Source organism: Setaria italica, chromosome III (genome assembly GCF_000263155.2).
Source record: "Setaria italica strain Yugu1 chromosome III, Setaria_italica_v2.0, whole genome shotgun sequence".
Taxonomy (NCBI): Eukaryota; Viridiplantae; Streptophyta; class Magnoliopsida; order Poales; family Poaceae; genus Setaria; species Setaria italica.
In genome coordinates, this window is record NC_028452.1 from 4454440 (window position 1) to 4481858 (window position 27419).

A 27419-nucleotide genomic window follows, 5' to 3' on the forward strand; every position below is an offset into this window, starting at 1 on the left:
ACTGTAGAACTGGTAGCCATGCATGTTTTTCGTACTATGGGTCATAACCAGAGTTTTAAGGTTACCTATCCCATATGTGGAAACTATTATAAGTTATTTTGGTCAAATGTTGTATACTATTAGAACCCATGTATCATAATCATAGTGCGGATCAGAACCTGTGGTAGTACCATGCACCAAAAAATGCTTGGATTCCACTTAAGCGGTCGCCGAGGAGACGAGGTGGAAGAGGAGGGTCACTGGCCCCACCTGTCAGTGACCGGGCTCGAACCTGACGTCATATATAGGGTGCACTGACGTAAGTTATTAAGCAAAACCTCGTGCTCTTGATTTTTTTATTTTAACCCTTTTAAATCTAAATTTTTAATAATAATCTGTATCGAACTAATTTTTCAGAACTAGCCTTTTTGGTCGCGCTAAATATTTTGGCGCGACAAATACTTGAGTCGCGCCATCTAGTTTGGCATGACCAAACGTATGCTGACATGGAACGGTCGCGCCACGTGCTGTGGCGTGACTCCAGTCGTGGCACAACCACCTCGACACGCTAGCCGCTCGCTCTGTACTCTAGTCATAGTGTCATAGTACCGACACCGGCTTCCGAGGCAAAAAGGCAGTGCCAATTGCCAAGTTCATGCATGTGATGATGACCATGCAGTAGCACTAGTACCAATGATTAAACAAAATGCTAGGCTCATTGTACGCATAGAGCTGCATCCAAGAAAATATTTTGTTTTGCATGTAGTTGCGATAGTATTAATGACTAGTACTTTTCTTATAAATATATATATATATATATAAACATATATGTACGTACGAACTATGAATCTCAATATATTAATAAAATGACACCATATGCGCGTGTGTGTATATATGTAAATTGCTTTGACTCTTGTCAAGAGATAAGTACAGTTTATTTTTTTTATCTTTGGATTGTTATACGCATGTGTTATGTCCAGCATCACCTTCCATCGACTTAGGTTGTGTTTGGATCCATCCACTAAAGTTTAGCTAGCTAAAGTTTAGGAATTTTGTTTTAGTTAGCTAAAGTTTAGCTAGCTATGTTTGATCCTCCAGCTAAATGATAGTTGAAAATGTATTTTTGTATTCTATCCCTCACTCCTACTTTAAATACTTTTCCTAAGGAAGGTGGAGAGGCAGTTTGGTCTTTTACTTATCTCTTAAGAGGAGTTAAAGCAATTTAGATAAAAAAATAAGCTGACAACTAGGCTCGGCTCCGAGAGCTTCTTCCGTTCGCAGTAGCAGATTGGATTTGTTCGTGAGATTAGTTAGGAGATTTGCTATTCGGTTGTTTTGATATTTTGTAAGAGATTAGTTAGGAGATTTACTATTCGGTTTGTTAGTTGAGGATTCGATTATATAAGCTAGAATGATTGTCATTATATTCCAAGTAGCAATGGGAAGCAAAATGATTAAGCTCCAAAAGGCTGCACGCCAGCTTCCAATTAATCATGTGAGGAAAAACTAGACTTGCTAGTTAAAGCAGCCAAGAACTCCTGCAAGGCTAAGTTAATTAACCACTAAGAGCAACTCTAAATTTTTTTTTTGGAACTCTTGGAGTTGCTCTAATCCTAGAACTGTCATGTTACCATGCATGCATCGGCCACATATCAAAAATCATCTCAAGCACAATGAAAATATTGACGAAGTACAGGGAAATAAAATATTGCTATGAATAGTAGAGCCACTGTTGCAAGCAAGCGACATTCTGCAATTCAAAAGCGAGAGCTTGACCAGAACATTGCCCATAAGTAATTACTAGCAAATATGCTCGTGCGTTGCTATGGGTAAATATTATATACTATTTAGGATCTATCATAGAATACAATCTTATCTCTAATTTTAGTCTCTTATCTAAATTGATGAGAATTTTGTGTGACATGTCACTGGTCCGACAAGTTTATCTAAGTGAAGCGTCATACTCTAAAAGTCGTAGTCCTGTTGTTCAACCCAAATATCATGCAATGTGCGGGTGACCCATATCAACTCTCCTCTACATATGTCGATTGCAAAGTCTACTTCTGATTCTAATGACCGACCCACATAGGCATAGGTGGTATATGAGACTATTCTCGTGTGGCAACATGTCTGGCTTTGCTTTTGAATTTCATGGCATAAAACTTAAAATACATCATGACCTGCTCACAATTGTCTTTTTAAGCTCTAAATGACTTTGTTGTATCCTCAAGTCACTGTTAGCATGAATTGATCCCTTATCGTTAGAGAGATATTATCGTATCGGTATTGAATAACAGAACCACTAGTTTCTTGCACTGACTGACTTTGTATTTGATTGGGAGATTAGTCTATTCTAATTCTTTTGATCCAGAGATGAATTTTTAACATAGTTAATCCACTGAAACTCCGTGCTATTCTTTTTCTTTTTAATAGCGTCATGCCTATATATTTTATCTGTCACCCGTGCCTTATTATCCAGCCCACCTTGCTATCGTTTCCAGCTCGCGTCGACGCAAGCGCAGCCGCTAAGGGACGGAGGAAGCTCGCCCCGCAGAATGAATTCGTCCCGACATTGGAGCTCACCCGATTGAAGGAGTTTACCCCGCCAGAGGACCTCGTGTGGCCGGTGGAACTCGAGTTCCTCGCCCACAACGCCACCTGACCTCCCCGCGTCACCTTGGTCTTCTCTTCCCCGGATCCATCTGCCCTTAGCGCTGTCGCCTACAACACCGCTTGGCCTACCAAGCCTCCTCTAGTGTTTCATGGACACATATTTTCTATCTCGCACGCTAGCCTTTACTTCTCACTAGCCTGACATCCTGACACATCCCGGTTGGTGGCCGTTGCCGGAAAAGCTCAGTCGTGACGTCACGCTCGGAGTAACTGGACCCAACTTGTCAGTTAGCAACCAGTCATGCCAAATTAGATGGTGCGACTCAAGTATTTGTCGTGACCAAAATGACTAGTTTAGATTATTATTAAAAATTTAGATTTAAAAGATTAAATTAAAAAATCCGTGCTCTCATACGCCATGCCCAACCGTTCGGTGGTGTGGCTCTAAGAGCAACTTCAAAAACTCTCTTAAAATTAAAATTAGCTCTCCTATCGTTCTCGTAACATTAAGCAGACGCTAAAACCACCTCCGGTGCCCCGCGCGGGGGACCGGTCCTTCCCCGCGCCCGCGCGCTCTATTTTTCTCTTCCCCGACGCCTCCTCTCGGTCAGTTCCCCCCGACGCCGCCTCTCCGCCTGCCGCACGCCGCAACCAGGGTTCCGGCGGCGGCGTCCGGCCCTGCCCTCCGGCGGCGCGACGAGCCACGCCGGCGGCGCCCCTCCTCCGCCTCCCATCGAGCCGGCGGCGCTCTCCTTCGCCTCCCCTCGAGCCGGCCGCCCCTCCCCGGCGACCACCCCTTCGGGCCCCTCTTCTCCTCCGGGCGCAAGGAGCTTCCTCGCCGGCGCCAGGAGGTCCCCTTCGGCGGCGACCTTCTCTATCCGCGCTAGCGCCGTCTCCCCTGGCCGCTTTGCACCCCGTCCGCCTCCCCTGCGAGATCTTGCATCCCTGCCTCCCCCGTCTGATCTGCAGGTAATCTCCCCCAACTGCCTTGCGTCAGGTCCAGCACGGTGCACGACGATGCAGCTGCCAATCTCGCGCGCCCTCCCTCAACGGCGACGATCCCTTGCGCTCCCGCCACTCCCTGTCGCTTCCATAGCCGTGGGCTGCTGCAAAGCTTGTTTCTTCTTTTCCCAACAGAGGGGTCCACGTGCTGACGTGGCCAGAGGGTCCACGTGCTGATGTTGCTGATGTGGCCAGTTTTGAAGCATTGGGAAGTTTATTATTGGAAATCTACCGTGATGACATTTGGGAGGAATTTTTTTTTTTAGCGGGATGACATTTGGGAGAAAGAAATTTTAGCGGGGGTGCACGGTTAGACCTTCGGGCTTCTTTCTCCTCTCCCACGCCTTCCCGTCTCTCTGCCTTCCTTTCCTAGCGGCGGCGACAGGGCGATTGGCGCCGCCCTTGCCAGTTTCGCCGGGCGCTTCGCCGGCGACGAGCATCCGACAGGGGTATACCCGCTCATTCCCTTCCCTTCCCTTCCCGCTGCGCAGAATCGAACACCCAAAACCCTAATGTATCTGTTGGGTTACATTTTGCTTTTTTTTTTTAATTCTATTTTGGCATGCATTGGTGTATTGGTGTCTATGTAGACAGGGCACATCATAAAGGGCAAGTATGAATTTCATGTCCTTTTCTGCCCTAACTTGCAATACGAAGAGAATGCATAACTGGTTTCCTACGGGTAATACAATTTGGAGTTTTACATAAAAGTTTCTTGAATAGGCAGCTGCGTATTATTTTATTAAATAAGAAATGTTCTTTTTACATAAAAGTTGGCCATGTAGGAGAATCTGTTACACTTACTGCATTTATATTTTATTAAAAGACCAAACAAAAGACGCCTTTTAATAAAGGGCTACTTATTTGCTAGTAACTGTTATATTTGTCATGTCTTGAGGTTTGTCCATCCTCCCTGCCTCACTGACCAGTGGAGTGATGGGCTCTGCAGTCAACGGTATTAAAACAATCCCCAACCCGTGTCTTTCCATTTCCCTCTCATAATTCTCTAGCTCCGCACTCCAGATAACAGATAACCGCGTAAACCCACAAAGGAAATTTATTTAGGCAGTCATAACAACTTAAGGGCCAGCAAGTAGCTTTTTTGTGGGTACAAAAAACTTCCATAGCACATTAGATATATTTGATGCATGGATTTTGAGGGAAAAGTCACCTTAGTGATCCATTTTATGGAATCCGCGGATATTATATTTTGTTGACTGAAACCTTGCCTTTTTTTGGATAAAACATCTGGTGGATTCTGCATAGGAAATCAGGTATATGGCCGCAACCACAGGAGTAGCAATTGCATGGAATGCATGTGCATGGACAGCTTTGGGAGGAAAAAAACTGGCCATCCTCTGCGGCAACATTGAGACCCCTTTTGTTAGAGCTTCAGCTCTGCTCATCATGTTGCTTCTTGAGGGGCTCTACCAAACTTCAAACATACAAGCTGCTACACTGGAGGAGCAGGGGAAGCGCTTCCGAGCTCTTGTAATTTGTACTAGAAGGCTCGTAGCGGAAATGACCTGCCCCCCATCGGCATCTCCCTTCGTTTCCCCCTCACACCTATCTCAGCACTCCACGTACCTGTGGTTTCAAATCTTCCACACAGAGGCGGCTATGGTTTGGCGTCACCTCCCCAACCTGCCCCTGCATTGCTTTTCCAACCTATCGGGATCCTGACCTCCATCGCCCTCCCCCCGCCTTCCCTGCCTGCAGGATCTTGACACCCCCCTGCTGTGTCCACCTGGTCGCCGCCGGATCCTGATGTCCTCCTTTCACCTCCCTGCATGGAAACTGACTGCAAGCCGCCCAGCACCGGAACAGGTAGCCGATCCTGCCTGAGACCTGAGTCATCCACACCTGTTGCTGCCTTCTTCTTCTGGTAGGTCCCACTGATGCTCAAGTTCATGCCCTATCTGTTCATGTGCCACCGTTTTTCAACCATGCCCAGATCTGTCATTTTTAGTTGTTAGAATTGATTGTGTCGATCAGTGCGTGCTTGTGCTAATCCCTGTGCAGCAGTTCTTGTTTGTAATCAACCTGTGCTGCAATGCATGAGTTTTGTTTGATCTTTTCTATCATCTGTTAGCAAATTTGCAGAAGTGCTTCCAGTTTGATTTGCGCGGTTCAATCATACCTGTGGTACTTGTCTCAATCTTTTCTTTTGCATATTGCCAAACGATTTAAGGAACTGCTCCTGCTCCACCAGGGGAGCAGGAGCCGGAGCTCTACCAAAGGGGCCCTGACTTCAGCTTATGAAATATTAATATTTTGACCTTAAATTTTGTCTCTGATCATTGAGAAATAGTAGCACAATCTGGACTAGCCATTTTATTTGTCGCTTCTCACATTTATTTCATGTCTTTTGCTTGACGGATGCAGGAAGTTTTTAATCCACCAGAAATGGAAGGGGAAACAGAAGCAAAAAATGGTCCTTGTACTTCCATTAGAAATGATGTGGTTTTCGAACAAGATTTGGGTTCTTCGTATCAATTATGTATGTGTCCTGGTACTTTCCAGAAAACCAAATTCTAAATGAGCAAGGTTACGTTGGATCTGTGTTTATTTTCCAGCCAATTCTGTAGGGGGCAATATGAAGTTTGAGGAACATGGCCAGTTGCTATCTCAGGCAAAAAGGGATTTGTCGTGTGTGGTACAGGCTTTCTCTTGATAACATTCATCCTTTCGTTTTTTCCAACACCCTTATGATATCTTGTTTAACCATACAAATTATAATTGATAAACAATTAGTGCTTTACATGCCAAATAATTCAGCAATAAAACCGAATAAAACATTTACTAAATTAGTTCGAAGTGGGTTCGGACATTCCAACTTGTTTGCATGAGCTCAAAATATCAGTTTGTTTTAAGAAAAACCATAAGCAGTTACTTTCGCACGTGAAATGTATGTTCGCTTGTTGACTATCTTGCCTTAATAATTGCATTTTCTATGTCATATGTCCAGACTACTGACTACCCAGCCAATACCTGTAGTTTAGATAGGTCAGCGAATGAAATTGTTACTCTGGCACTATGTGTCAAGAAATGTATGTTTTTAATTCAGTTACGCAATTTTTGGATAAAGCTCTCTGGATCCATATTAAGCTCTCTTTCACTCTGCTTGAACAAATCCCCCCTTGTCAGGATTATCAAGCACGGCCTGTGGAGTCCAACTATGTTACTGACCTTAGATCACATGCATATTCTGAGGATCCATCGCCACTGGGAAGAGAATATCATAGGCAGAAGTCATGTCTTCCTACTTCAAGCTGTTCTTGTGAAAAATCTTCTGCATTAGAAGCAGCACCAAGTAGCCCAGATGCATTAGGGCATGCATTGGGGAAAATGAGAACCAAAATCAACACCCTCAGTGCAAGGCCAGATTATTTTTCTTCATATCCTACTACTGCTTCTCACGTGAGAAAACATCGAGAAGTTGAACTCGATTATGGTTTAGATCATTCAGAACATTGTTACAGAAGATCAGGCCGAGTTACTGCCTTTTCAAGCCACAACGGTCAATCTGCAGGACATTGCAATGAGGTATATCTTTTTATCATTCTGACTACTAAAATGGTGACTTGTGGTCTGATGCATGCATAACAGCTAACCTTTTTCTGTATGGAAATATTTCATCGTGACAAGTTATCGTTGAAACAGATGGTCGATTATGCCAGAGGACACCACTATGTAGATGATATCAATCCTGTTTCACGTCAATGGTGCTTTGATGATGGAGGCCCTTCGCTACCAAGAGGGCTGCAGTATGGCGATGAGATCCCTTCTTTGTCTAGTAAGAAGTATGCACCTTCACGCTCAAGCCAATGGCACTATGGTCCTCAAACCCCATTGTTCTCAAGAAGATATGAGTATGGTGATGAGATCCCGTCACTTTCTCCAAATTGGCGCTACCGAGATAAGATCCCTTCGTGCTCTGGTCATTGGTGCCATGATGTTGGGCCACATGCGCCATCAAGGTACCGGCAAGGTGCTTCTCATCGGAATGGTCATTCAAGACAAAATTTTTCCAGGATTAATACCAATGAGCAAGCCAAAGTTACCACAAGCAAACATGCTTTTATAAAACCTAGGATGGTCAACAGAGTTGCAAACAGTAGTGACCACTATAGGACCAATATGAAAGATAATCGCTGCAGAAATCCAGAGGCTGTAATGGACCAAGTTCGTGGGCCAAGAGCAAATAAATTGAATGATGCTTCAGCATCATCCCCTGTGAAAGATATCATGAGTCCATTGGTCTGTAGGGAACAATTCAATAGATCGGACTTTTCAGTTCAGTATAAACAGGCCAAGTTTTTCATGATAAAATCATATAGTGAAGATGATATTCATAAAGGTATCAAATACAATGTTTGGGCAAGTACACCAAACGGGAACAATAAGCTGGATGCTGCTTACCATGATGCTCAAATTTTAATGAAAGAGAATGGGGAAAAGTGTCCTGTGTTCCTATTCTTCTCGGTAAGTAAGGATCAAATGCTTCCTTCTAATTATTTATCTTCTTGCCTGTTCATAACAGCACAAGTAAATGACAGTTTATATTATAGCAGCAAAGACTATTCTTCCTTGTATTTTTTGGGAGGTCAGTGGTCCTAGTATCTGATAAGATCAATGTTTGAGCAAGATAGTTAAGTGAGACATCACTGGTTTTCTAAAAGGGTATTCAAGTGGTTTTGTCTTAAGTTACAAAGTTTTAGATGAATGGTTGTAAATGACTAGTGATAGAAACCCTGGATCCAGCTTCAATAGACAGCCTACTTCAGGGTTTTTTATTCATTTGAATTTGCACCTTACTAAAGGCTTCTTTAGATAAACATTTCAGCCTCCTTTGTTTTAGGATTTATTTTTCACATAAACAACTCAAAATGTTGTAATGAACACCTGATCATGAACACTGACTTGGTCAACACATGTATGTGGTGATGCTTGCTTCTTTACCTGTGTGATTTGAGTTCTAATTTCCTCAAAAAAAAAGAGGACTAATTAAAGAAAAAGTGAATGTAGTTGCCTATTTGCTATTTCCTAGCATAAAAAAATTGCTGCATGCTATATTTTGATGATTTTTCGTGATTTCTGCTGTTTACTTGTTTTTGTTTCTGTATTAAGTGTTTCATTGTTTTAAATGTGTAATTGATTTCCATAGAGGACAGTTTTAACCTGATTCTGGTCAAGATATGCCTGCCAATAGAATAAGTAATGTTTTTTCAATTAAGAATACATTTATCTAATCCAGTGGATTTCTTTTCGAAACTTGACTGAAGCAGTTCCCTGGCTATTGTAGAAACTTGAAATTTCAATGCACTCATGTTCCTCATGTTTCCTTTTTCAGGTTAACACCAGCGGACAGTTTGTAGGGTTGGCTGAAATGTTAGGCCCTGTTGATTTCAAGAAGACCATGGATTTTTGGAAAGACGATAGATGGAGTGGTTTTTTCCCTATAATATGGCATATTATAAAGGACATTCCAAATCGGCTGTTCAGGCATATAATTCTTGAATACAATGATAACAGACCAGTTACATTTAGTAGGGACACTCAGGAGGTACCATCCCAAATCTGTTATAAGAAAAACAATAGGTTAAAAATGAAGTTATTTACTTTTATAGACTCACTGGAGGACATCGAAGCTAAAGAAATCTTTTATATTAAAACAAAGTGGGTTATTTAGTGATCCTACAGTTAAGGCATTAACTAATATGTTTTGAAGCAGGATACTAGCAGGTTTAATATAAGTTCGTCTTAAGATTTTCCCATTATGAATGCTCAAATAGACATTAGAAGTTCCCTCGTCGTTTGTTCTGTTAACGCACAATTTTGGATCATTTTATCTAATATCATTCTTGTTATGCAGATTGGGTTGCTGCAAGGTGTGCAAATGTTGAAAATTTTCAAGGATCATCCTCAGGGAGCATCAATTCTGGATGATTTTGATTTTTATGAAGAAAAAGATAGTGCACGCGGTGCTCAAAAGAGAGAAAATCCAGAGTCAACACATCAAGCTAGATTCTCTGAAGACTTGGAGCCGATGGTATGTACATTTCTGTTTAGATCTGTGATACTGCTGATTGGCAATATTTTCAAGAACAGAGATGCGTCTTTTATTGTATCTGGAGCCTCTTTGTTACCTGAAGTTTATAGATATGCCATGCATGTAGCTGCTGGTAATGAACCCAAAATAAAGAAAACAAGCATGCAGGTTCAAACTCTGTTTGGAATCATCATGGAATCAACTGTGTTTGCATGCCATCTGTGTGTGCCACATGTATTTTTTTGTGTGCATGTTAGTTTCTGATATGCTTGTTTCATTGTTTGCATCTGTAGGGAAGTTTGGAGGCAAGCATGGAGAGCTGGAGTTTGTACAACAATTGGGACTAATACACAGATCGCCGAACAACTGAAATAAAGAGCATTATGAGTTAGTGAAGTAGCTGAAGGAACTGACGCTCCTTTGGAGAACAATTCCAAACAACATTTGTCTATACGGGTCAACTGTAACTGATTTATTGTTATACAGTGTGTAGAAGCACATGTGTAATTTGTTGGTCAACACCGGTATATTTAATTATTTGGCAAGGATTAATTATTTGCCATCCTTGCCATGGCAGCCAAGAAGAGATTTTAGCACTCGGGATGTCCCGAAACCTGGTTACTTGGATATTTCCTGAAATCCGGTTACTTGTCAAATTTGAGTTTCACAGCCTTGTTGTTTGTTACTACCAGTGTCCTGAATGCGACCGTAGCTAGGGGTAACTGTTGCTGCAAATCAAAATCGTAGTCTCCCAAGGCGGAGTCACAGCGGCAGCAATTGGTACTTTATTGTTGTTTCGAAATGCTAGGATAGGAAAAGAATGTTGGTCAAAAGAATGCCAGATCTGGTAAGACAATGTTCAGAAAAGATGGGAGCAGAATAGCAGGTGCCATCTTCCCCTCGTTGGAGGTAGAAACATCATGTATATACAAAGAATGTTGTACACTTCACCCTCTGCGAAAACATTGAACTACAGACAGCACACTCTGCTCAGAAATAGGCAGAATTGAACGACAGGCGATGTACATGTTGGAAAGCCTTCCTAAGCACATTGAAAACCTTTACTTGCCATGCACCATACGATTAAATGCACACTAGCCCATCCAAATAATGAGTTTCAACTATGTTCATCAAGTGGATACTCATCATCAGGTACCATGGCTGTCAAGAGCGAGTACTTCACCCGCAGCGACAGCTTGCCCCTCTCAAGCTGCAGTTTTGCACCAGAGACCACCCAGTATCCCGGTGTGTCCTGTGGTCCCCGCAACATCTCTGCTGTGTCCACAAACTTGAGGAGCTTTGGTGCCTGCACAGGCACAGGTGGACCGCCAGGGTACACAGCCGAGTTGATGATCACATCAGCTGGGCGAGGGGCAGGCTTCTGAGCCGCTGTCGAGAAATGAGTGCTAATGAGAGTCGAGATGAGTCCGGACTTCTGGCCCAGATTCGGCGATCCTTCCCATTCGGGATTCTTGACCGATGCAGCATTGATAACTTTGGAGAAATGGAGGCGGAGGAAGAGGATTTTCCTCAACCCATGGCTGCTGACCTGTAACTGTGCCCCAGTCACGATTGAGGAGTCGTCATCAGACTCCACTGGTTCCGTGTAGACATGAGAGAACCGCTTCCAGGATCCAAATGGTTCTAAGTACTTGCTGTCATATGGTTCTGGTGTTCGGTGGTTGTATGGGTCATCCTGAAGCTGCAGAATCTGAGGAAGGGAGCATAGATGCTGAAGATGGATAGCCAACATGTTGCTTTTCTTTCCTTCAAGATACAACCGCAGTCCAGTAACAGGTCTTTCACCCACATCAACCTGTATCAAATACCACAATACATGTTATTTAAGGAAACAACGTGAATACAAATTCTCTTCAAACACAGTGCCTTTTTCAATTAGTCTGTAACAACTGACTGGGTAGACTCACTCAACGACCCATGAGAACATATATTAAGTATAAACACACAAACTCTCTATGGCTACTTGCTTGTAAACCAACAAAGTTATGAAGATCACAAGAACACACATACCATATTCGTGCAGACATATAGCCTTGGTCCCATGAAACTTAAGGACAAAGATGCACTACTCTGTCTCTTCCTCTGAGGGCCAAGGGGGAGGTCACTGTACACAGGTGCCCACTGCCTTGGTAGCTGGAACTCCAAAAATTGGTGAAGTTCTTCAATTGGAGGCTTATCTGCAATTAATGGAATAAATCAATCACCTGGTTTTAGGACACTTCTACATCAGCTGTTCCCAGTGACATAGCGTAAACCAACTAGACAAATTCCTGTATAACCTATTGAATTCACCATTTGTTTCTTTCATAGACATTTGCAGTGTTTCGAGCACCTACTATGTCATAACTGCCAGCTATTCAGGGTGCCTAGTGACACGCTAAACAAAAGGTACCTATAAACAACAAGACAATCTATGGATTGGAGAGTATGCATAGCAACATATCCATTGCAAAATAGTTTAGGACGCCTCGATTAAGTGTTGTACAGTGTGCTGAATACGAGTAGCAATGTTATAGCATGACTAACAAGCAGCTTAGAAAATGAAATAACAATGGGATGCTCTGTCACATGAAATGAAGAGTGAGATACGAACTTACAGCGTAGGTACAGATTAATTGCATGATTCAGAAACCCACAGCCAGGTACTCCATTCAATAATGAAGTAATAGGTAGAAAGGTCATCGAGATGACATCAGGTTCTAATTGAACAGTGTTTATCCATTCACTGTGAGGCATCTCTTTGTCCCATTCCCTTCCACCTCTCCGCTTAACCACCATCACCAAGTCCTGGATAATGTATAAAAAAATTAAATGTTGTATGAACAGGAAAAAATGTTAAGCATACTTCCTAGGGGGAAAAATCAATACCTCCTTCGAGCAGTAAGAACTTGATGGGCTTGATTGCACAAATCTTAGCCGCTGCTCTCTTGCATCACTCTGCACAGGATATTGCACCAGATTATTGAAAAAAACTCACCTTTAAAAGATAGCTAAAATTGATCGGCATGCAGTTTTCACATACCTAACAGGGTCATTTATCAATACTTCAGTTTAAATATTTAATAGTAAGGTTCACAAGCAGATTTTTGTATATTGTTCCATTCTGATTACTTGAAATTCAGCATCAAATAATCCCCGTCTAATAACAAGAAAGGGCCAAAAACCACAGAATTTTTTAATGCAGAGTACGAAAGCACCTTATCCTTCCCATATGCATCCTTGATACTCATATCATAGTGTCCATTTGCATCCAGAAATCTCCTGTCTGACATGTCCTTGAGTCGTTTCTGAACAACAGCTGGTTGCAGGCTTGACGAATGCTGTTGTTTCAAATAAATAACATCTTTCCCTCCCATTTTTATACCAACAACTAAGTGGGTTCCAAACTTTTCAATGAACCTGAAATTTGAAGCAACCAAAATCAAGGTTGAGGAACAACATCAACTCATATCTTCCATAGTGATATCACCATTCATACAATACTGAGAAACTCAAAAGAAAAAAATATGTGTCGGCAAAGCAGCATCCATCAACCTCATGACATAAATAAGGGTCAACAGTAGCATTAAGCTAGAAACACAAATTGCTGCTCCAACCTACTAGTTTTCCAATAATATGAATTTCCTGACCAAGAATCCAAGCTACTAAACTTTTTTACAACAGAAATGATCACAGTTTGGTCGTATGGCAGCACACGAGAAGAAGTTGTCTGACCTTGCCAGAGCAGCAGGATCCCAGGTTGAAGGCACTGCTTGAGTAACATGATCACGCAGTAGAATACGAGACTTGGATAGTGCAACCTTATATAGCGAAATGTACCAGCCATCAAAAGCAAGCGACTTGGTGGCAGCTGCATCTTTCTGCCAGCAGCCAGAAAAATCAAACATGCTATTGAACATGCCACATGGAATTTTCCCAGTCAACGAAAGCTCCCGGTTGAACAGCTCAGACATCTGCAAGAATACATTTCTTGGCTCAAAAACTAGCAACTAGGCATCCAACAAACTAACGACGGTAGACTAGAACAACCAACTAGCTAATACTAGTAGCAAACAGGAACCGAAGCTGCGTACGCAAGTAAAGGGAGGGACCTGCTGAAAGGAGAGGACATCGGAGCGGAAGCGCGTCCGCTCGCCCTTGTCGCACTTGATGGACTTGGGGACGGCGTCGACCTTGATCCCGCCGGGGAGCACGACGTCCTGGACCTCATCGCGGCTGAGGTCAATGAGGCGCGCGTCCGGGTCCGCGAGCTTGCCCTTGCAGTACTTGAGGCGGACGTCCGAGACGACATCGTAGCCACGGCCGATGGCCGCTATGGCCGCCTCCGCGGCGCCCTGAGCCGAGGCCTTAAGCGCCATTTCCGACCATCACACAGCTCGGAAACCCTAAGGGGAATGCTGCCGACTCTCCGATTGCCTCGATCTTGAGGAGCCCGGAGCAGCTCCGAGCGGCCAAAGACTTGAAATTTCAAGAAGCCCTGTCCTCCGGGGATTCAGAGGCCGAAACGATGGAGGAAGCTCTGGAAGCTTTCTGCAGCTCGCCCTCCTGCAACCTCTTGAGAGGGGATTCGTCGATTCGAGGCGGGGCAGTCGAACGGAACTCAGCAGCCAGGTATGGCGAGCTCGATGCAATTCAGCGACCCCTGAGCTGAAAAATTGAGGATGCGTGAGCCGATTTCGCGCGCGGGAGCAGATTGCGGCGGGATTGCGGTTGGAATTTGGTGGCGGCGACGCGGAAGCGGGGGAGGGAGGAGGAGGAGGTGCGTGTGGCAGTAGGACAAGCAGCAATAAAGTTTGGCCGGCCTGCTGTGTCCTCTTGCTCTTCTTCCATCCATCTGGTTTTGGGATTTGTTGGGGTCAAACACACACGCAGAGACTGAGATGGGTTGGTTTTGTTTGGTCATCACCCAGTCACACATTTTTCCTTGCCTTCTCTCGGTTGTTCTTCTTGGCGCCTTTTGTGCTGGTTTTAGCAAGGAAACTTGTCAAAGGTGTCACTTTTCGTTTCGTTTTGTTGTTTACTCCAAGCTAATATAAGGGCCTGTTTAGTTCCCCAAACTCCCAACTTTGATACTATGTAAAAAGAAGATTCTCCATTACATCAAATTTGCGGTACATGCATGTAGTACTAAATGTAGCGAAATAAAAAACTAATTGTATAGTTTTATTGTACTTTGCGAGACGAATCTTTTGAGCCTAATTAGTCAATATTTGACAATAATTCACAAATACAAACGAAACACTACAGTGTGCTACAGTACTACAACAGTGATTTTGGACACCCAAAATCAGGCAACTAAACAAGACCTAAGTTGCGGCTTTTGCAAGTTGGAAAGATGGAACTGCTGACTTGTTTTCATCAGCTGAAATTTGTACTGTTTGCTGGTTTTTGAGCTTGGGCTATGGCCCACTGCTTCATTTTCATTCTTTATTATTGTGGACGCCATTTGGAACGCAGGAATTTTTCAATGAGATGCTACTTGTTTCCTCTGAATTCCTACAAACAAACATGTGCAGTGTCTAGGGAAAATTTACCTGGTCCCGGCCCACGGCTGCAGTACGTCACGGCTCCATGGCCCTAGTGCTTCCAAACTTTATTTATCCAGACTTCGCGAATTCAGGAATACATATCTCACTACATGATCGTGAAGCCAGCATACAGAATTACAGTGGGGATATAACATGTGATAGCTCAAGGTCTAATTATTCGCCAGTTTCTGGGATGGATGGCCGAGCAACATGACGCCGTAACCCATCTCAACCCGCTGGCATAGCAAAGAATTGGTTGTACACACAGCTTCAGGAGCACTGGGCATGCCACACTAGCTACACCGCCTTGATCGGCGTCCTGGGGCTCGAAGGGATGCCGCCAAACCTATCCGCCAGGATCTTGAAACACGGGACCGAGACGGTGTACAACACGCCCAGTACAAATGGCGCGGCAATCAGCCAACCTAGCATCTGTTATCAACAATGGCAGTGCTCCTATGTCAGTGTTGCTACAAACGAATAGTAAACCAGTGCTTCTATCCTACGAATGAGTAGAACTGATGGCTGAGAAGTAGTTTACTAACCGCATGGACTATGCTCAGCAGCACATCCTTTGAGGCATGGCCGGTGAGGACGTTCTTCAATGCGTCGGCCGTCAAGGGGAAGTGCCCGCTGCCCGTGACTGCTTCTCCCAAACGCAGGAAAGGGATGATCAAACTGCAGACATGGAATAAGAAATTAGCACTGCCAATCACATCAAGACCAGTCTGAAAAAATCATGGGGTAGCTACAAATCAACTAGAATGTGACAAATCTACACCGTGGTGCTTGGTGCATTTACATCCGAAACATATATCCTGATAGAAGCTTAAACAGGGTAAGCAGATGATTGATCCAGCACAGTATTTGATGTGCATAGTATGACAGTAAGAACTGATTTCAGATGTCTGATGCTCTTGTAAACAAGCAGCTACAGCTATGCAAGATTGTTTCTTGAATCAGTCACAAGCCTACTATTTGCAAGGCGATGATCTTGTAGGGAATCAGAACTCAGAAGACAGGAGAGTGACTGTGTGTACCTTAGCTCAATAGGAGTGGCGGCCAAATTTAGAACCATAAGAGTAACAGCATTGCAACGGCTTCCCAACATTGCTACAGCAACGCCACCAAGAATAACAGTGGTCCCTGCAGTAACAGAACGCTCAAGGATAAACAATGATGCTTTGACAAACATATGGTAGGATCGCCGATAGATGTAATAATGACTATTGTTGCGCAAACGCAGTGATATGTGCCAAAAAGTTTCAGTTCCAGGATCCGTGCACGCATGATTAAGCAGCAGTACCATTCAAAACTTGTGAAATTTTTGGACTCCACTCAATAGCCAATAGCCATTTCATGTCAGTACTTATAGTTATAGGTGCTCCAATGCAAAGGTTTCTTTTTTCTTCCCGATACTGCTAAAATGATGGTTGGGATAACCAAGAATACGAAAACTGCTGACAGCTCTGAACCACAGGAAACTTGAGAGATGGCAAGGATGGATCATCTTTCCAGTTGTACGAGAAGAAATTGGGGGAATGAAATGCAGGCCGAGAAGCTCCTTACCACATATTGGAAAGATTCCAATGGTGACTCCAAGGGCAGCAGAGAAGGCCAGTTGCTTGGGTTCCGCTCCCCTGCACGGAATGCCAACAGAAGCTTGTCATGTCAGCAACTTCAAGAGCGGGTGAAATGGATGCGGATGAAGCAGATGGGCAAGACGCCCACAGATGCAGAGATAATGGGGACAGGTGCTGAACTGAACTGAATTTAAAGGCAGCAGCAAACGAAATGGATGCAAGCGCATGTATTTATTCAGGCAGCAGCTTCTCCACTGCAGCACGTATCGGCTATTGCAACTAAAACAAGTGAAAGAAGAAGCGCAGAAGATGCAGAGTACCTTCTGATGACCTGCAGCACGGGATCAACAATCTTGCTCTGGAGCCATGGCAGGACGCCGGTCCTAGTGAGAAGAGACCCCATTCGATTCAGGGGTACCCTTGATTAAGCTGGGAGCATCCCCTATTCCCCTGGCCCCTGCCCTGTTCACGTTCAGCTGAGGGGTGGGAGCAGCCCCAGAGATGGTTCGAATCGAAAGCACTCCACCACGCAGGAATCGGCGGAGGACGCCTCCGGCGATGGGCGGACGGCGGGGGAGATGGAAGGAAGAGAGGAGGAGGAGGGAGGATCGGAACGGAGGAGGAGGGCGTCCGGAATGGATCTGGTCGTGGCAACCAAGAGTTGCGGGGAAAGGCACCTCGGGTGGAGTGAAGATCCTGCAAACAAAATTTTAAAAACAAAAAAACGAAAAATTGGGTATGCAGTTTGGACTTTGGGAGCCGTCCACCCTTTCCAGGCAATCAGCAGGCGACACGTGTACCCATCAGGGTTCCTACGAGGACGACATGCTCATTAATGATTTTTTGCTTTTTCTATGACCATAGTGAATGGTTGAAAAGGCATGCGTTTACTAAACGGGAGGAGCCTACCTTCAAAAAAAAAAGTCGCAAAAGCATTAACAGGTGGGGTTAGATTGGCTAAACTTTAGCAATAACACATCCAACCATGCCCTAATTCATTTTAACATCAGCAACAGCATGTTTCCATGATTTAGACATTGATGATGATACAGTGTTTAATACGGACTTTCTGCCCTTAATAAATTGAAGGGGAGAAAGGGAAAACAAACCATTGCCTTGGCAGTGTTGTTACAATATAATGCTGATGCGTTTTTCAGCCATACACGTACACAGCAAGATTCACCAAGTGGCAAGTGCACATTTGCTCAAGAAAAAATATACAGGACAATGAAGATCAATCAGTTTGCGTGACAGAGTTTGCTGGGTTCCCTGCTCTGATGGCGATGACGACCGGCTAGCTCTCTTCGTCCACAACAATGCTTGCTCCCGAACCGATCCCAAGCTCCATCAGAGAAGCCGTGTCCTCCTCCAGGAGTTGCGGCAGGGGGCATCCCTGTTCCAATATAGCAGTGATCATACAAGACTTCTATGCATGAAAGGTACAGCTCCAAACAGTTGCGGTTGCAGTTCATACCTCTTCCTCGACAAATAGTTTTACCCTTATGTCTTTCAGTTTAAAGAAGCTCTCGCACAGCGATTTCAACTTCCCAACCTGTAACGCACACACTAAACGACTTCAGACATTGCTTCATCTAGATGCGCTGAAGAAACAATCAAGGATCTCGAATTACTAGGCACCACAGTTCATTGTACTACTTCACAGCAGCCTAATTCACACATCGATTGTTGAATTCCTAAAGGACAGGTCGAGCAACAACCAGAAACCATGTTCCACCACCATTGCAAGATGTGACTAAAACATCCCAAGAGAAAGCAAACAACAACCCTGATAAATTGAGGATAGGCAAGTGGTACCAACAAGTACTCACAGTTGTCGTAGCAGGCAGCTTCTTTGTCAATGGTTGCTTTTCACCCATAGACGGCCCCACACATTTCAAGGTGATGCCTGCATGCAAAGTATACAAAAAAAATGACCCACTTCTTCCCTGCTGACTTATCAATAATGTAAATGTCTTGTCTAAATTATAGTTCAAGGACACTACTTATAAGACCAGAAGCCATCTTTTGCGGGCCCGATGTGCTTGAAGTTGGCTTCTCATCTTCGATACAATGAAAGGCCTTGAGTTCAGCAAATCTGCATCGACAATTTTTTGCTACCTCTGTAATTCAATTAATCACTGGTGATGCAAAAAATCAGGTATCTGTTACATGAACATTAAAATGACAAATGAAGCCAGGCAGCTCAAACACATATCTACAATGAACGTAATCGATCCTGATTGGATAAATGACATCCATAAAATCCTCAATCGCACATTACATAGGCTATACATGACCAACTGGTGCTCTCATTGCTAGAAAGATCATTGCATTTGCATGACACACAGGATCATGGATATCGATTCCATTGAATTGATGGATGCGCTATGCCTTGATGCATTAACTGAATTTGCTCTTCTCAGCAAAAGAACTAAATCATAAAAATCAATGGATTATTTCTTCTCTAGGTCATGTTGTATGAGAATATAAGATTAAAAAACCTGAGGACGAGAAAAACTCCCACAAACCTACCTAGGGTGCAGCCGTTTGATCTCTTCTATGTCATTTGATTGTGTTTTTCCCATAACAAGGCGAATATATCTGCATGTCACATTGCACCACAAGTATCAGAACTGAAAAATTCTACTTTAGGAATTGCTATTGGACATGTTTATTATAAAAAAAGAAATAAAAGTATTTAGTAACACTTTCTCTGAAAACCCAGAGAAAAATCTGCAGTTCACATGGAGGGGGAAAGCAACTTTAGATTGTCATTTATCCGATCTGATCCCCCAACCAGGGTTGACCAGCCATATAAATCAAAGAGGCCCTAAATACCATACAACAGGAAATCATCTACCGGAACGAAAGGATTAACTGACCGTATTTCTGATTCCCTCCGTTCACGTGGGCTTACCTGGATATGCAAGGATTAAGAACATCAAATATCTGTACAACATATCGTACCCTCTCAAAAAAGCATCCAGGGAGTTGCGCCTACCTCACTGCCATTAAGTATTTTAACTTTTCCTAGTCGAGCAATAAGCACAAATCGGGGAGCGCCACCCTTGGCAGGATCGGCTATAGGATTATCAGAAAGCCTGACGTCCTTTAAATAATAGAAATCAGTATGGTCATATCAAACAAGAAGATTCCAAACAATAAGGGTAAATCTTTGAAACCAGCTCACCCTTAAACTTGGGAAGAGGTTAAGAGAATCAACTGAAGAGAAGTCATCGATCTCATTAGATCCTGAGGCACATAAAAGTCAGCATTAGCCAGCATATTCCATTTTTTTTTTCAGAAAATCAACGTAGTACATAAGTCAAATAGAATAATGCTAGAATCTTATGGTAACGACAACAAAAACACCCCCACAACAGGCATACCTAACAAAAGGACTTGTAGATTTTCAAATGGCACGGCAGATGCATCATCAAGAGCTGATGGAAGATTAGATGGATACTTTACATGCTTGATCCTGTTTTTGTTCAAATGGAGTTGTTCCAAACTGGAAAAATAGGGGGAAGAGATGATCAATATCCATATTTCATATAACTGAAATCAAATGCAAAAGTATAAATCAAATTACAGGAAAAAACTTCATTATTTCAATTTTTACCTTTTTAAATAAGACAGTTTCACAATTTCATCCCATGAATCAATATGATTATCTTCCAAATTTAAGAGCCGCAATGTATTGAAACCTTGCACAAAATTTCCATCTGGAGTCTGGTGAAAGGGGAAACACAGTTAGTGGTATAAAATCATAAAGTAAGTGTAAACTTTGCTGAAACAAGAAAAGCATGCACACAAAAACTTGAAAAGGATAATCCATTTAAAATAGATCGCACATTGGCAGTGAACCAGGCACAAGCCTCCAACAACATCTACAATACAGTTTTCTATTGCCACTGGACGCAACTGAGATGAAATACAAGAAATGTAGCAATAGACATGGAGCACATGGAAACAGAGGTTTAATAGGAAATACTGACCATGATCGTCTTCAGCTTATTCGACATCAGATGGAGTTCGTTGAGACATGTAAATGAGACTTTGATTTTTTCAACCTGTTACACGTCAAATAACTTCTAATGTGATTGGCACCAACTAAGAAAGCTTCAAAGTGACAGGAATGGGTATATACCAGTTCCCATGTTACTCCGCAGTTGTTGAGAACCAAAATATGGATATTCTCTAGCATTGGACTTTCTATGACATCATTCTCCATGGTGTTGTTTGTCAGATTAAGAACTTCCAGAGATGCCAGAGCGTGACAAAGAGCCGATATATCCTGAGAGGGAGGGAGGGCCCAAAATGTTTAGGTACATAGCAAAAGAAGAAAAGAAGTAGCACAGAGGATATACTGCAAACATTTGGCAGTATTAATAACATTATTTATCTGGCTGTTCCTATCTATAGAGCCAAATGCATTGTATCTACAGTAATTGAAATTACAAGAACCAACCAGTGAGAGTACATACTTGCCATTGAGAGAACAGATTTCCAGTTAAATCAAGAAGCCTGAGATCTGAAGCAAGTGAAACAGACATCAGAGCTAATGAAAACGTAGACTCTAGCACACTGGTAGACCAACTAGCAAGTCTCTAAACAAAAACTGGATGAAGAACTGTCAGCTCCAGTTGGTACAGTGCAGTGTGGCTTATTGAACAAGAGCAAGTAAAATGAACAAGAAGAGTACAGTATCACAAACAGTATTTACTTGGAACCAAATTCTTGAGTTCATCCAGTGGTCCGATTGAGCTTACTCCCATGTAGGAAACTGATGCACTGGTGAGATCGTTGAAGTTCTTGAGCTTCTCCTGAACCTTGTTCTGGCCAACGAATTCAACTGACACACGCTTCTGGCTTGTTGAGAAGACATACATTTCATCTGAACAGTAAGCCATGCAATCAGCGATCATTGCCAACGAAGTCAACAAATCGCGATGATGCTCTGGAAGAGAAAAATGTGAAGGCAAATTGAGGGAGGGCGTCGGCACGCACTACACTAACCCTGTTCCTCCTTGGTGAAGTCCTCGACGCGGTAGCGGAGGCGGAGCGCCTCCGGGAGCGAGATCCCTTGGCTGAGCGCTGTGGGGCGCGCGAAGGATGCCGAGCGCTCCCCCGCGGCGACGAAGTATCTGCGGCCGGCGACCGAGCCGTCGTGCCGGCCGCCGGCGCCGTCGTCCCAGTCTACGCCGACCCAGTCGCCGGAGTGACCCTCGATGGGGCCCAGGTAGCGCACCGTGCCGACGCGGCGGGGGTCACCGGAAGCGTGCACGCGCTGGCCCAGGCGAAATCCGCCGCCGCCGGCGGCCATGGCTGGGATCACTGGTTGGTGTGGCAGCGGAGGAGCAAGCCGACGGTGACGGTCGTGGGCGTCGGGCCGTCGGTTGCATTTCATCATGATGGATGAGTGGTGGAGGCCCGGCCCATTGGGCCCAACTGTTTGTTTGCTTTTCTCGGCCCAAACCCAAGCAAACAGGCGGGTGGGCCATGGTGCAGGCGCCCCTGCCATAGCCAAACCTTGCCAACTCTTCACTTCCAACCGCGGGATATTTAATTTTTTGCCGGACCTGGGCTGCTCCTTCGGCACGTGGGCCGGCTCGGCCTGGCACGATTACTGTGCGGGCCTAAACAGGCCGGGCCTAATCGGGCTCGTGCCAGGCCGGGCTGGGCCGCCCGTTTGGCCATCTATACTCACCTACCTCTATCTCTGTTCTTCCTCTTCACCTGTGCTTCTCGATGGGTCCGGTGAATCACCTCTGAATCCCCCGTTGGCTCGTTGTGGAACTCCACTCCGCAGTGCGGCTGGCATCGCCATCCTCCGGCGCTCGGCGCCGACGAAGGATGGGAGCAAGTCGGCGGGCCCCAAAGTGCAAGGCGGCGGAGCAACGACTGCGCCACACGGGCCATGACAGGAGCGGGAGGAGGCGGCGCGGTCGGCGGCCGAGCTCACGCTGAGATGCGACACCACGGCGAGCGCAGTAGTGTTTGCACGGCCATGTACTCTGCAGATCCATTTCTAGAAAATTAACTAGCTTCTGTAAAAAAATTTCTTGTACGAAGCGGAAGCGGTAGTAATCAAGAACCCCATTTGCATATGCTCATTCCAATCTGATTTTCATGCGCCCTCCCATAAGCTAGCAGAGCCATTGTGCTGATGTCCACTCATCTCATTCTTCACGTACACGGCTAGCGTCCATGGCTCCACGCTGCTCTAAGCCTCGAGCTCGCCGGGGACCAGCAGATGGCGCATGGTCACCAAGTGCATGACATAGCAACGCTGCATGCGCGGGCTGCGGCGGCCGCGAAGCAGCAGCACGAGGAGGTGAGCCACCGGGAGCTGCTCATGAAATTTATGGAGTGTGGTATTGTGAACTCGGCCATGTGATAGGGAGGAGGTTAGGGATGACGAGTGGAGCGCACGTCGGAGAAAGGGAGGTAGCAGGGAGTGGACTGGCAGGGGCAAAAGAGCCCTTTCGCATTGCTCATTCATGCTGGCATGCCTACGTGGCTTGCCACATCAGCAGAAGGGTGGCCATCCGTAACGATCTGACCACGATGCCTGCTCCGCGGCTCTGCCTTTGCGCTGCTCCTCCGCCTGCAGTTTCCTTCCTCTCTGCACTTCTTCTTCCTCCTCCAAACTGCATCAACGAACTCTAATCGAAGCCGGCCGCCATGAGCAGCATCGAGTAGTAAGTCCCTCCCTCCCGCCTTCTCCGCTCTTCTTTCTCGGTTGGGATTTGGGAAGATAGTGATAGTTGCCCACCAAATAAAAAAAAAAAACTCGTCCCCTCTTGCTGCTTGATGCGAGAACGCTATGTACAAACCCAAAAGGTTCACATCCTGCACTAAAATTATATCAGTGGTGGGAATAGTTACAGACCATAACAATCGAGTAACGCGGTGTCTATAGAACTATGATGGATTTAAATCTTACAACTACCCTGATTTTTGTCAGTAGGAAATTGGCTACGAAAAAGAAAAAGGAAACTAGTCATTGGCGTTACTTTATTGGCATCGCCACGCACTATTGAAATCCCATTATCCATAATGGACATATGCTAGGTTTCTTTTCCAACAGGAGCTGATTTGTACGATGATAAGACAGATCCTCATGGTCTACACATCTCATGTAATTTACATCACATAATTTAGAATGGGTAAGCATGCATGGCAGGTAGCAGATTTCTAATACTAATGGTTTGCATACATCAGATAACTTCGATAGTTAGATTGCTCATGCTTGGGAAGCAGCTAGAAACTGGAAATTTGGTTATTTATTACTAATTATTTGGTGAGATAGGATGAGTTGGATCGCACATTGCTTTACAAATTCTACTCATTTTTGTTCAGCCACCAGTTGTTGATACTGATGTCAGCGTTTCTTGTTCAGTGGGACACAGCAGGCCAGGAAAGGTTCAGAACAATTACAAGCAGTTACTACCGAGGAGCTCATGGAATCATTGTAATTCCTTTTAAACGCCGATCGTTTACAGTTTGCGATGATATCTGTTTACACACGATCATTTCTTTTCAGCTTTCTTGTTTTAGTTATTGGCAGTTAATTTCCCTTTTTCAACTTTTATACACAATGTGCCAGTCTTGGAACGTAATTGATATTGCGCACTACTCTTTTCAGATCGTATATGACGTGACAGACATGGAGAGCTTCAATAACATCAAGCAGTGGCTGAGTGAGATTGATAGGTATGCCAGTGACAATTTATGCAAGCTTCTTGTTGGGAACAAGTGTGATTTGGTCGACAGTAAGGTTGTTGATACTGAAAAAGCAAAGGTAAAGATCCTTTTTCTTTCTGATGCTGGCTAACAGCTGGCTGCACAACTTTTAAATGTAGGGGAAAAAATAATGAACACAATGGACGAATGCATCTCTTACCATTACGAAAATCCAGAAACCACTGTGATTCTATTTTATTCTCGATAAACATACATACTTATAGGTTCTTCCGAAACCTCACAATCAGATCAATTGCAGGCATTTGCGGATTCGTTAGGAATTCCCTTTATCGAGACAAGTGCAAAGGAATCCATCAATGTGGAGGAAGCTTTCCTAACCATGTCATCAGAAATCAAGAAAAGGTAATTTGAAAAATAAAACTTTTCAGAAGCCATTTTGTCCCGCATTTATCTGTCATGCTCGACACTGCAACATTATTGAACTCTCAGCATGCCACAGAAATGAAAGCTGCATGAAACTCTGTTAGTAGATTTGGCACTCTTTCTTTGGTGGGAAATAATGCACAACTGAATGCTCCTATTTTTCCTCTTCCACTCTTTACCCTTTTTTAAGATGAAGTTCATGATTACATATATATTCCTCCAGACCCATTTAGAATTTTACGGAATTTGAGTGGTTCTCACACAACCTGCTCGAGCTCCATTCATACTCATTCCCCATCGCTAAAAGCCATTCACAGGGCAAAACGATAGGGGAACTGAAACTATGCTGATGCATTTTCTCTTACCATTTTCTCATCAATTTACAGTTACAGATTTTTTAGCAATCTACTCGACCGACTCCCGAGCACTCCGGAGGGGCGACCCGGGAGGCGATAGCACCCGCACCCAACCACCCGCCTACCCGCCCGACTCCGGCAGCGGCGGCGCCGAAGCCGGCCCCCCGCGTCGCGCTCTCTCCCTCTCCACTCCCACTCCGTAAACCCTAGCACCGCCGGTAGCCTGGATCTGCCGCCGGTCACCAGCCGTCGACCACTGCTGGCAGATCCACCTCCCCTGAGCCCGGATCTACTCATCCCAAGCACGGGGGTCCCTTCCCCGACGATGGCCGCCGCGTTCCCCCCCCCCCCTCCGCCGCCCGGAGGACAGGGGCCGCGGCCGGATCTGCGTTCTCCCTCCCCTTGGCACCCCTCCGCTGCCGGAGGGCGGGCGGCGAGGGTGGCCGCGTCCCTCCCCGGCTGTCGGGTCCGCTAGGGGGCGAGGCTCTGTGCGCCGCCGTTTGGCGCGTCCCCCTGGTAGCGCATTTCCGCCGGCCGGGGGGATCGGACAACTGGTTATGTGGCGGCATTCTTCAGCTCCTTGGTGCCCGGCGGTCCCCATGCTCCTGGTGGCGGCGGTGATTTCTGAGGAAGGAACGGGGGTAGGCGAAAGCCTTGTGCCTACTTGCGGGTCGATGACAGCGACGCCCCCGGGCGCCGCTTCCCTTCTTGAAGGTGTCATTCATTCTCTTTTCCCTCCCCTACGGCGAGTTTCTGGGTGAAAACCTTGATCGTGTTGGTTAGACGACGGCGGCGCCAGTGGCGTCACCCCTCCCTTGAGGCGTCGTTTTTGAAGCTCAGCGGGCTCTTGCTACCATCACTGCTGGGATCGTTGCCGAACGCCGCCCCGGTCATCTCCGGCCGATCAGGGTCCTCGTTGTGGTCGTCTTGGGAAGTGTCTTCTTCTGCGCCTGCCCTCGCTTCAATTCGTCCACCTCGCCCGGGTTGCTTAGGTTGTCGTCATCTGGCAGATGCTTTGCCGTCGCGATTGTGCTGGTTGGGTAAATGCTTTGCCACTGTTGTTGTGTTCGGGCGGATGCTTTGCCGCCGTGACCTTTAGCATCCTTGACAATGTTGTATCTTTTGGCAAGTTCAGGAGAGTGGTTGTGTCTAGGTATGTGGATTCGAGTGTGCTTCCTCTTTATTGTTTCGCGTCGTGTGGTGGTTGTTTGTGTGTTTCTTCAGTGTTTCTTTTCTTTGATCCTTTGTGCTCTCGTGCTAGAGTTGGTCAAACTCTGCTCGGCTTCATCAAAATCGTGTCTGTAAATTGTTTTCTTCTTAATTGAAAAGTGCTTGGGCACTCTAGAAAAAATGATTACATATATGCGAGCTAGCCAAATGATGAAAATTTTCTCAGAATTTAACACGTACCTTTCTGGCTACTTGAAATCAAGTTTTTAACTTTTGCTTTCTTAGGTAAATAATTCAGGGCATCCTCTTGACATTAATGTTTGCTTTTCTGAGTGCTGTGGGCGGATCAATGTGCTTTATGTCTCTTTTCGGTGCCTCTCCAGTAATACGGAGTGTGCATGCTGCCCTTTTGATAGTTGTATCCGTGATGGCACGCCTCTGCGTGCTGTTCTGAGGTGGATTTTAGATTGGGATCCTGCCTGCCAGATGATTTTTTTACTTGCCGTGCTACTGCCGCAGGATGGCAACCCAGACCCAACCTAGCGTGGAGAGGAGACCCACCGTCCACGTTCACATGAAAGGGCAGCCAATACAGTAGGAGAGCAGCTGCTGCTCGTCATAGTCACGGGCTTTGTCAAAAGCAAGCAAGCAAGGGTATACCTGCAGTGCTCCGTTCCTATCATCAGGGAGCACTTCAGTTTTGGTGAGTGGTTGGAGGGATGTTGCGAGACTTTGTCCGATCAAGATAATTGGAAGAATGCACTGGATGGAATGGAGGATACTAAAAACGTGTGTTGTTTTAGCTTTATAGATGTCCATCTTTTATACAGATTAGAATCAACTGCCACAGTTTGTATTAGTGTTATGCAGCAAAATGTACCATCTGTTAATCTTAAAACCTGCAGTTAAGTGCATGATATACGGTGTGAGTGCTGGTTGCTGATTGTTTGAACCTGATAATTAAGCTTACCTATCTCATCTT

At 44.9% G+C, this 27419-nt stretch overlaps 6 protein-coding genes across 9 annotated transcripts in view; 3 read left to right on the plus strand and 3 right to left on the minus strand.

The window, feature by feature from the left end:
• Window positions 1-3425: 3425 nt before the first annotated feature.
• On the plus strand, window positions 3426-10307 carry LOC101755782. 4 transcript variants are annotated; one of them, XM_004960513.4, is made up of 9 exons: window positions 3426-3561; window positions 5314-5479; window positions 5980-6094; window positions 6183-6250; window positions 6742-7140; window positions 7243-8079; window positions 8948-9160; window positions 9470-9646; window positions 9940-10307. In XM_004960513.4, the coding sequence occupies exons 3-9, from the start codon at window positions 6001-6003 to the stop codon at window positions 9991-9993; spliced, it is 1842 nt and encodes a 613-aa protein (XP_004960570.1). In that variant the 5' UTR covers window positions 3426-3561; window positions 5314-5479; window positions 5980-6000; the 3' UTR covers window positions 9994-10307. The 4 variants fall into 4 exon arrangements, with proteins under 4 accessions (XP_004960570.1, XP_004960571.1, XP_004960568.1 ...); XM_004960511.4 differs by lacking the exon at window positions 3426-3561 and adding an exon at window positions 4038-5217; XM_004960514.2 differs by lacking the exon at window positions 5314-5479 and having other exon boundaries at window positions 3434-3561.
• The window catches only part of LOC101759689 (protein argonaute 1B), a 39125-nt gene continuing 15265 nt past the window's right edge, over window positions 3560-27419 (plus strand). Inside the window, exon 1 of the mRNA XM_022825114.1 lies at window positions 3560-4043. The gene's annotated coding sequence lies outside the window, so the exon portion shown is untranslated. The remainder of the gene's footprint in view (window positions 4044-27419) is intronic.
• On the minus strand, window positions 10474-14555 carry LOC101757526 (MACPF domain-containing protein At4g24290). Its single transcript, XM_004960516.3, has 7 exons — window positions 13759-14555; window positions 13382-13620; window positions 12865-13066; window positions 12536-12604; window positions 12265-12454; window positions 11678-11844; window positions 10474-11462 (listed from the first exon to the last, which is right to left on the minus strand). Exons 1-7 carry the CDS (start codon window positions 14023-14025, stop codon window positions 10764-10766), a joined length of 1833 nt encoding a protein of 610 aa, XP_004960573.2. The 5' UTR covers window positions 14026-14555; the 3' UTR covers window positions 10474-10763.
• LOC101758215 lies at window positions 15220-17494 on the minus strand. The gene is made up of 5 exons (XM_004960518.3): window positions 17099-17494; window positions 16765-16835; window positions 16236-16341; window positions 15741-15873; window positions 15220-15627 (listed from the first exon to the last, which is right to left on the minus strand). The coding sequence occupies exons 1-5, from the start codon at window positions 17179-17181 to the stop codon at window positions 15493-15495; spliced, it is 528 nt and encodes a 175-aa protein (XP_004960575.1). The 5' UTR covers window positions 17182-17494; the 3' UTR covers window positions 15220-15492.
• LOC101758881 (tubulin-folding cofactor E) lies at window positions 17777-22145 on the minus strand. The gene is made up of 15 exons (XM_004960519.3): window positions 21798-22145; window positions 21505-21675; window positions 21266-21312; window positions 20929-21075; window positions 20777-20851; window positions 20401-20510; window positions 20168-20289; window positions 19969-20030; window positions 19780-19887; window positions 19661-19695; window positions 19311-19379; window positions 18782-18873; window positions 18608-18684; window positions 18253-18330; window positions 17777-18171 (listed from the first exon to the last, which is right to left on the minus strand). The coding sequence occupies exons 1-15, from the start codon at window positions 22102-22104 to the stop codon at window positions 18073-18075; spliced, it is 1599 nt and encodes a 532-aa protein (XP_004960576.1). The 5' UTR covers window positions 22105-22145; the 3' UTR covers window positions 17777-18072.
• LOC101756335 (ras-related protein RABD1) lies at window positions 23035-27273 on the plus strand. The gene is made up of 5 exons (XM_012844443.2): window positions 23035-23115; window positions 24184-24255; window positions 24430-24585; window positions 24787-24890; window positions 26957-27273. Exons 1-5 carry the CDS (start codon window positions 23035-23037, stop codon window positions 27033-27035), a joined length of 492 nt encoding a protein of 163 aa, XP_012699897.1. The 3' UTR covers window positions 27036-27273.